This window comes from Oncorhynchus gorbuscha, unplaced genomic scaffold (genome assembly GCF_021184085.1).
Source record: "Oncorhynchus gorbuscha isolate QuinsamMale2020 ecotype Even-year unplaced genomic scaffold, OgorEven_v1.0 Un_scaffold_10546, whole genome shotgun sequence".
Lineage (NCBI taxonomy): Eukaryota > Metazoa > Chordata > Actinopteri > Salmoniformes > Salmonidae > Oncorhynchus > Oncorhynchus gorbuscha.
Window position 1 is genome coordinate 1 of NW_025753295.1, and position 10,973 is coordinate 10,973.

The 10,973-nt window shown below is 43.5% G+C and overlaps 1 protein-coding gene across 1 annotated transcript; it reads right to left on the reverse strand.

Annotated features, from left to right (window-relative positions):
• Positions 1 to 9,382: 9,382 nt before the first annotated feature.
• On the reverse strand, positions 9,383 to 10,603 carry LOC124030320 (high choriolytic enzyme 1-like). Its single transcript, XM_046341710.1, has 2 exons — positions 10,406 to 10,603; positions 9,383 to 9,932 (listed from the first exon to the last, which is right to left on the reverse strand). Exons 1-2 carry the CDS (start codon positions 10,558 to 10,560, stop codon positions 9,383 to 9,385), a joined length of 705 nt encoding a protein of 234 aa, XP_046197666.1. The 5' UTR covers positions 10,561 to 10,603.
• Positions 10,604 to 10,973: the final 370 nt, after the last annotated feature.

Below are 10,973 nucleotides of genomic sequence, written 5' to 3' on the forward strand. Positions count from 1 at the left end.
GTGTCAGATTGAGCAGGCCACTGGTTAAATATTGTCACATTTGCCATTTCCTGTTTGACAAATGCTATAGAACAGGGAAAGAAGTTGTTCAGACAAACTCATCGTTTTAATATTTGTCTGGAAATATGAATGAAAATGTATTGTAAGAATTGTGTTTGTTATAGATTGTAGTTGTGCCTGTATAGCTTAGTGTGTTTGTTATAGATTGTATGTAGTTGTGCCTGTATAGCTTAGTGTGTTTGTTATAGATTGTGGTAGTTGTGCCTGTATAGCTTAGTGTTTGTTATAGATTGTGGTAGTTGTGCCTGCATAGCTTAGTGTGTTTGTTATAGATTGTGGTAGTTGTGCCTGTATAGCTTAGTGTGTTTGTTATAGATTGTGGTAGTTGTGCCTGTATAGATAAGACCTGCATTAGTGAAAATGGCTAAATAACAAAGACCTCCAAAGTCATCATTGGCATCCTGGTTTAAATCCCTGAGCGGTTTCCTTCTCTCTGGCAACTGAGTTATGAGGGACGACTGTATCTTTGTAGTGACTGGGTGTATTGATACACCATCCAAAGTAGAATTAATAACTTCACCATGATCAAAGGAAATTCAATGTCTGCTTTTTAAATTTTTTACCCATCTACCAATAGATCAAATCAAATGTTATTGGTCACAAACACGCGTTTAGCAGATGTCATTGTGGGTTTAGCGAAATGTTTGTGCTTCTCTGACGAGTGCATTAATATCTAACAATATATCTAACAATTACACAACATATTCACCAATACAGTTTTGATGATCAGCGAAATGAAGTTGTTGTTTCCTACCTTCACCACCTGAGGGAGGCCCGTCAGGAAGTCCAGGACCCAATTGCACAGGACCGGGGTTCAGTCCCAGGGCCTCAAGCTTAATGATCAACTTGGAGGGTACTATGGTGTTGAATGCCGAGCTATAATCAATGACCAGCTTTCTTACATATGTATTCCTCTTGTCTAGATGGGTTAGGGCAGTGTGCAGTGTGATGGCGGTTGCATCGTCTGTGGATCTATTGGGGCGGTAAGCAAATTGAAGTGGGTCTAGGGTGACAGATAAGGTAGAGGTGATTTGATCCCTTGACTAGTCTCCCAAAGCACTTCATGATGACAGAAATGAGTGCTCCGGGAGCGACAGTCATTTAGTTCTGTTACCTTTGCTTTCTTGGGTACAGGAACAATGGTGGCCATATTGAAGCATGTGGGGACAGCAGACTGGGATAGGGAGAGATTGAATATGTCCGTAAACACACCAGCCAGCTGGTCTGCACATGCTCTGATGACGCGGCTGGAGATACCGTCTCGGCCAGCAGCCTTGCGAGGGTTAACAGGTGCATCAAGCACATTGATGGCTACAGCAACTGTTGGTCAGCAGTTATCTTGGCCAAAGGCTTCACAACCAAGTAGTAGTTCCTCATTTTGTCCTGGCCATTTGTTTGTATTTTCTAAATGAAGTTCTTTCAAAAAACTAAATTTTGTTCTGCATTGTTGAAAATCTAATAACAACGTGTGGAGACCAAAAGTTGTTTTCAATTTCCACTTATTTGAGAAGAAATAGGGAATTATTTAATAAAAGTGCAACTGTAGGTCTTAACAAATCCAGTTTATTCTATTCCACAAGGTGATGAACTGATGTGTTTTGAATGACGCCAAGAATGAGTATTTTCCAGGAAGTAAACACAGGCCCACTATTAGGATAGCTGTGAAGCTTTTGCATCGGCAGGACAGAACGGAAGCATCTCCTAAACTCAAGGGTGGGGGTGTCTCTTTGCTAACAACAGCTGGTGCGCAATCTCTAATATTAAGGAAGTCTGGACGTTCTGCTCACCCGGCTTAGAATACCTCATGATAAGCTGTAGACCATACTATAGTGAGAATTTTCATCTATATTTTTCATGGCTGTCTATTTACCACCAAAGCAGATGCTGGTACTCAATGAGCTATATAGGGCCATAAGCCAAGAAGAAAATGCTCATCCAGAGGCAGCACTCCTAGTGGCTGGTGATTTTTTAATACAGGAAAACCGAAATCCTTTAAACCTGATTTCTACCAGCATGTCCTAATTTCTACCAGCATGTCACCTGTGCAACGAGGGGGGGGGGGACTCAAGATTACCTCTACTCAACACACAGAAATGTATACAAAACTCTCCCTCGCCCTCCGTTTGTTAAATCTGACCATAACTCTATCCTCTTGATTCCTGCTTACAAGCAAGAACTCAAACAGGAAGTACCAGTGACACGCTCAATTCAGAAGTGGTCCGATCAAGCGGTTGCTAAGCGACAGGACTGTTTCTCTAGCACAGATTGAAATATGTTGCGGGATTCATCCGATGTTTTTGTGGAGTTCACCACATCAGTCACCGGCTTCATTGACCTCTCTAGGGTAGGGGGCAGCATTCGGAATTTTGGATGAAAAGCATGCCCAAATTAAACGGCCTGCTACTCGGGCCCAGAAGATATGATATGCATATAACTGGTATATATGGATAGACAACACTCTAAAGTTTTCAAAACTGTTACAAATAGTGTCTGTGAACTGAGAACTGATTTAGCAGGCGAAGACAAATCCATTCAGGAAGTAGTTTTTGTGGTTTTGTAGTTTTATATTCAATGCCATTCAGTATCCATTGACTCAGGACTCTGTTTGCAGTTCCTATGCCTTCCACTAGATGTCAACAGTCTTTAGAAATCGTTTCAGGCTTGTATTCTTATAAATGAGGGAGTAAGACCAGTCTGAACGAGTGGACCCTAACGTGACGCAGCGTTTTTTCAGGCGCATGTGCATTTCTTGTTTACCTTTTATATTGACAACGTTATTGTCCGGTTGAAATATTAGAGATCATTTAGGCTAAAAAACAACCTGAGGAATGAAATAGACATCGTTTGACATGTTTCTATGAACTTTACGGATACAATTGAGATTTTTTTTGTCTGATTGTTTTGACTGAGTTTGAGCCTGTGGATTACTGGAGAAATCCATAACAAAACGGAGGTTTTTGGATATAAGAGGTTTGGAACAAAAGGAACATTTATAGTAAATCAATGTCTTCTGATTGCCACCATATGAAGATCATCAAGGTAAGGGATTCATTTTATCTCTCTTTCTGAGTTTTGTAAAGCTTCTGCTTGGCTGGTTACCACTATAATTTGTCAACTGGGCTATGTTCTGGGCTAGGATGTTCTGGGCTAGGTATGTTCTTATATGTTCTGGGCTAGGTTGTTCTGGGCAGTAAGGTATGTTCTGGACCTAGGTATGTTCTGGGTTAGCGTTTTTCAGGCGCATGTGCATGTTCTTGATTGCATGTTATGTTCTGGGCTAGGTTGTTCATATGAAGATTGTTCTGGGCTAAGGTAAGGGATTGTTCTGGGTTATATGTTCTGGACATCGTTTATCTGGGCTAGGTATGTTCTGGGTTAGGTATGTTCTGGGAGGTATGGTCTGGGAGTATGTTCTGGGCTAGATTGTTCTTGACTAGGTATGTTTGGGCTGGTATTACTGGCTAGGTATGTTCTGGGCTAGGTATGTTCTGGGCTAGGTATGTTCTGGATTAGGTATGTTCAATGTTCTGGGTTAGGTATGTTCTGGGCTAGGTATGTTCTGGGCTAGGTATGTTCTGAGCTAGGTATGTTCTGGGCTAGGTATGTTCTGGGCATGTTATGTTCTGGGCTAGGTTGTTCTGGGCTAGGTATGTTCTGGGCTAGGTATGTTCTGGGCTAGGTATGTTCTGGGCTAGGTATGTTCTGGGTTAGGTATGTTCTGGGCTAGGTATGTTCTGGGCTAGGTATGTTCTGGGCTAGGTATGTTCTGGGCTAGGTATGTTCTGGGCTAGGTATGTTCTGGGATAGGTATGTTCTGGGCTAGGTATGTTCTGGGCTAGGTATGCTTTCGCCGAAAAGCATCTTATAAATATGACACTGTGGTTGGTTTAACAAGAAGTTAATCTTTAAACCTATGTAAAATATGTTTTGTTTTCTGAATTTTTAGAATGATCATTTCTGTAATTGAATTTTGCGCTTTGCAACCTCACTGGATGTTGGCCAGATGGCCAGATGTCCCACATACCCTAGAGAGGTTAATAAGTGCATCGACAACGTCATCTCCAGTGACCCGTGCGTACATTTCCAAACCAGAAGCCATTGATTACAGACAACATCCGCACTGAGCTAAATGCTAGAGCTGCCGCTTTCTAGGACCGGGACACTAGTTTTTATTGACAAGCTGAATGTACTGAGCTGTCTGTTTTTAAAATACTAGCACACATCTCGGACAACAATGCATACCCCACAAGACATGCCCCAGAGGTCTCTTCACAGTCCCCAAGTCCAGAAAAGATTATGGGAGGCGCACAGTACTACATAGAGCCATGACTACATGGAACTCTATTCCACATCAGGTAACTAATGCAAGCAGTAGAATCAGATTTAAAAAGCAGGTAAAAATACACCTTATGGAACAACAGGGACTGTGAAGAGTTTCAGAAATAGAGGGTCCAGATTGTCAAGCCCAGCTGATTTGTACGGGTCCAGGTTTTGCAGCTCTTTCAGAACATCTGCTATCTGGATTTGGGTAAAAAGGAGAACCTGGAGAGGCTTGGGCGAGTAGCTGAGGGGGGCTGTTAGCCGAGGTTGGAGTAGCCAGGAGGAAGGCATGGCCAGCCGTTGAGAAATGCTTGTTGAAGTTTTCGATAATCATGGATTTATCGGTGGTGACCGTGTTACCTAGCCTCAGTGCAGTGGGCAGCTGGGAGGAGGTGCTCTTGTTCTCCATGGACTTCACAGTTTCCCAGAACCTTTTGGAGTTGGACTACAGGATGCAAATTTCTGCCTGAAGAAGCTGGCCTTAGCTTTCCCTGACTGACTGCCTGTATTGGTTCCTGACTTCCTGAACAGTTGCATATCGCGGGACTATTCGATGCTATTGCAGTCCGCCACAGGATGTTTTTGTGCTGGTCGAGGGCAGTCAGGTCTGGAGGTAACCAAGTGCTATATCTGTTCTTAGTTCTGCATTTTTTGAACGGAGCATGCTTATCTAAAATGGTGAGGAAGTTACTTTTAAAGAATGACCAGGCATCCTCAACTGACGGGATGAGGTCAATATCCTTCCAGGATACCTGGGCCAGGTCGATTAGAAAGGCCTGCTCGCAGAAGTGTTTTAGTGAGCGTTTGACAGTGCTGAGGGGTGGTCGTTTGACTGCGGATCCGTAGCGGATACAGGCAATGAGGCATGATCACTGAGATCCTGGGAGATACAAGGCCATGCTCTACCAAATGAGGCAGATCTGGAGTGAGTGTATTTGGAAGGCCGGTGGGTCAGGATGACATCTATGAGGGTGCCCTTGTTTACAGATTTAGGGTTGTACCTGGTGGGTTCCTTGATGATTTGTGTGAGATTGCGGGCATCTAGCTTAGATTGTAGGACTGCCGGGGTGTTAAGCATATCCCAGTTTAGGTCACCTAACAGAACAAACTCTGAAGCTAGATGGGGGGATCAATTCACAAATGGTGTCCAGGGCACAGCTAGGAGCTGAGGGGGTCGGTAGCAAGGCGGCAACAGTTATAGTTGGGTATGGAAATCTCTGAATTTTTTGGCCTTACTGAGCCAGGATTCAGACACCAAGGACATCAGGGTTAGCAGAGTGTACTAAAGCAGTGAGTAAAACAAACTTAGGGAGGAGGCTTCTGATGTTGACATGCATGAAACCAAGGCTTTTCGATCACAGAAGTCAACAAATAAGGGTGCCTGGGGACATGCAGGGCCTGGGTTTACCTCCACATCACCCGCGGAACAGAGGAGGAGTAGTATGAGGGTGGGGCTAAAGGCTATCAAAACTGGTCGCCTAGAGCGTTGGGGACAAAGAATAAAAGGAGTAGATTTCTGGGCATGGTAGAATATATTCAGGGCATAATGCACAGACAGGGGTATGGTGGGGTGCGGGTACAGCGGAGTTAAGCCCAGGCACTGGGTGATGATAAGAGAGGTTGTATCTCTGGACATGCTGGTTGTAATGGGTGAGGTCACCGCATGTGTGGGAGGTGGGACAAAGGAGGTATCAGGGGTATGAAGAGTGGAACTAGGGGCTCCATTGTAAACTAAAACAATGATAACTAACCTGAACAACAGTATACAAGGCATATTGACATTTGAGAGAGACATACAGCGAGGCATACAGTAATCACAGGTGTTGAATGGGAGAGGTAGCTAAAACGGTAGGTGAGACAACAACAGCTTATCAGCTTGCACAACAACAGCAGGTAAAATGGCGTTGACTAGGCAGAGAGGGTCGGATTAACTACACACAGAGACTGAGTGCGGCTGGGGCCGACAGATAAAACATAAACAAGCAGAATGGAGTACCGTGATTAATGGACAGTCCAGCAGGCAGCAGCTATGTAGCCAAGTGATCACAGTGTCCAGTGTTTTCAGTTCTTTCCACAGATTCTCGATTGGATTCAGGTCTGGACTTTGACTTGGCCATTCTAACACCTGGATATGTTTATTTTTGAACCATTCCATTGTAGATTTTGCTTTATGTTTTGGATCATTGTCTTGTTGGAAGACAAATCTCCGTCCCAGTCTCAGGTCTTTTGCAGACTCCATCAGGTTTTCTTCCAGAATGGTCCTGTATTTGGCTCCATCCATCTTCCCATCAATTTTAACCATCTTCCCTGTCCCTGCTGAAGAAAAGCAGGCCCAAACCATGATGCTGCCACCACCATGTTTGACAGTGGGGATGGTGTGTTCAGGGTGATGAGCTGTGTTGCTTTTACGCCAAACATAACGTTTTGCATTGTTGCCAAAAAGTTCAATTTTGGTTTCATCTGACCAGAGCACCTTCTTCCACATGTTTGGTGTGTCTCCCAGGTGGCTTGTGGCAAACTTTAAACAACACTTTTATAGATATCTTTAAGAAATGGCTTTCTTCTTGCCACTCTCCCATAAAGGCCAGATTTGTGCAATATACGACTGATTGTTGTCCTATCGACAGAGTCTCCCACCTCAGCTGTAGATTTCTGCAGTTCATCCAGAGTGATCATGGGCCTCTTGGCTGCATCTCTGATCAGTCTTCTCCTTGTATGAGCTGAAAGTTTAGAGGGACGGCCAGGTCTTGGTAGATTTGCAGTGGTCTGATACTCCTTCCATTTCAATATTATCGCTTGCACAGTACTCCTTGGGATGTTTAAAGTTTGGGAAATATTTTGGATCCAAATCCGGCTTTAAACTTCTTCACAACAGTATCTCGGACCTGCCTGGTGTGTTCCTTGTTCTTCATGATGCTCTCTGCGCTTTTAAAGGACCTCTGAGACTATCACAGTGCAGGTGCATTTATACGGAGACTTGATTACACACAGGTGGATTGTATTTATCATCATTAGTCATTTAGGTCAACATTGGATCATTCAGAGATCCTCACTGAACTTCTGGAGAGAGTTTGCTGTACTGAAAGTAAAGGGGCTGAATAATTTTGCACGCCCAATTTTTCAGTTTTTGATTTGTTAAAAAAGTTTGAAATATCCAATAAATGTCGTTCCTCTTCATGATTGTGTCCCACTTGTTGTTGATTCTTCACAAAAAAATACAGTTTTATATCTTTATGTTTGAAGCCTGAAATGTGGCAAAAGGTCGCAAAGTTCAAGAGGGCCCAATACTTTCGCAAGGCACTGTATACAAGGGACACGACACGACAAGACGTCTGACTGCTACGCCATCTTGGAACAATGGATTAAGGATTACAAAGGGAAACCCAGCCGCGAGCTGCCCAGTGACACAAGCCTGCCAGATGTGCTAAATGCATGCTACGCTTGCTCTGAGCCGAGCAACACTGAACCATGCGTGAGAGCACCAGCTGTTCTGGATGACTTTGTGATCATGTTTTCCGTAGCCGATGTGACCTTTTAAACAGTTGAACGTTCACAAAGCCTGCAGGGTCAGATGGATTACCAGGACATGTTCTCCGAGCACTGACAAGTGTATTCACTGACATTTTCAACCTCTCCCTGACCCAGTCTGTAATACCTACATGTTTCAAGCAGACCACCATAGTCTCTGTGCACAAGAACGCCAAGGTAACCTATTTAAATGATCATCACCCCGTAGCACTCACATCTGTAGCTATCAAATTCTTTGAATGTCTGGGCATAACCCTCATTAACACAATCATCCCAGAAACCCTAGACCCAGTCCAATTTGCATACCGACCCAACAGATCCACAGATGACACCAACTCTATTGCACTCCACACTGCCCTTTCCCACCTGGACAAACGGAACACCTACGTAAGAATGCTGTTCATTGACTACAGCTCAGCGTTCAACACCGTAGTGCCCTCCAAGATCCGAGATAAATAGAGAGATGTCAGCATGTCTGCAGAACGTTTTGGTTTGTTAGTCTATCTTGTTATGTGATAAGATTCAATGCACAGCATTTTAAAACATTTTGAGGAGAAACCTGTATTTTTTGTGGGGACATGTGACTCAACTTTGAAGTGATGATTTTAGCAGACCAGACCAGTTACATCTACAGTATAAATCTTAACAAGAAAATACCGTGTGGTTGATTTTTATTTCTGCTTTGTTGTCAGATTCCCAGAGCAGATATTTATGTTGTCCTCTGTCTGCCTCCTTCATTCTCTTCCAAAAATAATTATTATCTTTCATGCCATTGTAGTTGTGGATATTCCTAGTGTCTTATTGTGTTCAGGTGAGAGAAATGATGTCATTGTAGTTGTGGAGTGATTAACCTAGTGTCTTGATTGGTGTTCAGGGACAGAAATGATGTCATTGTAGTTGTGACAGAAGTGATGTAACTCTAGTGCTGATTGGAGGAAGAATGTCTTGGATCAGGACAGACATGGAGGACTTGTGCCCAGTCTGTTAACTCTCTCTCTCTCTCTCTCTCTCTCTCTCTCTCTCTCTCTCTCTCTCTCTCTCTCTCTCTCTCTCTCTCTCTCTCTCTCTCTCTCTCTCTCTCTCTCTCTCTCTCTCTCTCTCTCTCTCTCACACAGACACACAGACAAACACACACACTAGAAAACACTAGAATTACACAATAGCATCTGCTTTCAATCTTGTTTATTTTAGATAATTAATTAAGTCACTATGATACAACTCAAAAATTTTAAATCTAGACAAACACACACACTAGAAAACACTAGAATTAAACAATACATCTGCTTTCAATCTAGTCATATGATTAAAATAATTTGAGCAACTGATCATTTTTTAAAAGTTACAACTCAACAATGATTTTAAATCAATAAGGTAACATGATATATGTCAGACTTGACTTCCTTCATCTGGTCTTTTCCAGACTTTTCTCCTGTGACTTGATGTCTTCCTCTCAGCAGCCAGAGTCTGTTGATCCTCAGGATGTCTGTGGTGGACAACCCTGTCTCTGGCCGATGGGCACGTTGGGGTTGGGGATGGGGGTGATGGTGTCCATCCCGTTGACAGAGAAGGCTGTTTTTCCATAGTGCATGACAGAGCTGTAGTCATAGGGAGTGTTCAGGTTGTTGGTGTTTGATCTATCAAAGTTAAAGGCATTGTTAGAGTCGATGTTACTCCAGTTGATGGTGACGTACTCGCCACGGTCGCTCCTGGTTTGTTCGTGTTGGAAGCCCAGAGCGTGGAGAGTCTCGTGCTGAATGATGCCGAAGTAAACACAGCCGTCCATTTGGAGAGAGACCGTCTGTTGGCCTCCCATTCTCCCAAGAGAGGACCAGCACCCGTCTCTGGGCTCGTAGCTGATGAAGTCAACCTGATTCTGCCAAGGCACGAAGCGAATGCAGGTCTGGGAAGTGAAGGCCCGGAGGGCGTTTTCAATGCCCTGCTTGTCAGAGGAACTGAAGCTACTGCTCACTGTGTAGGGCACTTCAACCAGTCCGTTGGAGCCTTTGTTCCAGAAGCACCCGGCACTGTAAAATAACATTCAGCTGGTTAGTCTATTATATTAGAAAATACAATTATTTTGACCTAAAAAAATATATTACTCTACTTCAATATAATTAGTACTTTACTCTACTTCACTCGTTTAACCAACCTGAAATGTAAATATATCAACATAAGATGCACGTAAAAACAACTCCAAGGGAAATTTTCCCCCAACTTACTAACTTTAAGTTCTAGCAACAACTTTTGACACCTGGCTCTGTTTTTAGAGGATTGTGGGTAATTCCACATTCTTTGACTTCATAATATTTCTCAGTGTTTGTATGCAGGTTTGACGGAATAAAATATATTTTATTAGATCAGGCAACTTTCTGATACACTAACAGTGAAGTATATTAAACATGAAAATACCTTGTGTTGGAAATACTAAATAAGCTGATGCAGATAGTTTTAAAAGTAAAATTCGCACAATATTGTTTTCAGTGTGTGTTGGTTGTACCTATAGCAAATCATGGCGTTTCTGGTTGTTGGTGCCACCATGTCCCCCTCCAACAGGAACTGACTGGAGCCGTTATTAGTGGTCAGAATTCTCTCAGTGATGTCTACAGCCTCAGGGTTGTCTGTTAGGATCTCTGGTCCACTTCCATCCTCCATGAGAGGGTTGGCCTGAGAGAGGCCCAGCAGCAGCAGCAGCAGCAGGGTGAGAGAGGGGCTTGCTCCATCTTCAGTGTGTGGAGAGGAGAGACTGGATGGCTCCTTGGATCTGACAGTGAGATACAGATGGCTTCTGGTCCTGAGATGCTTTGGAGAGTCTTGGTGTGTGATTCTGTCTGGTCAGTCCTGGGCTTTTATACAGTCCTCTCAGGTGTGTCCGCTGAAGGATTCTGGGTTGGGGGTCCATGTTGTTAGTCCTAAATAAACCTCTGAAGGGAGTGGCCCACCACCACACCTACAGTTTCAACATGGTTTTAATCCATATGGGTCCATTTACACCTGGCCATGCCTACTCAACAAATAGGTCACACTAATGTAATGACAGTTGACTCTACTACAATGATGTGCTGAGG

Bases quoted from the DNA above. Each gene is read 5' to 3' on its own strand.
- LOC124030320 (XM_046341710.1), bottom strand. From the start codon at position 10,560: ATGGAGGATGGAAGTGGACCAGAGATCCTAACAGACAACCCTGAGGCT. The intron at 9,933-10,405 runs GTACAACCAACA...GTTATTTTACAG, and splicing joins AACGCCATGATTTGCTATAG to TGCCGGGTGCTTCTGGAACA.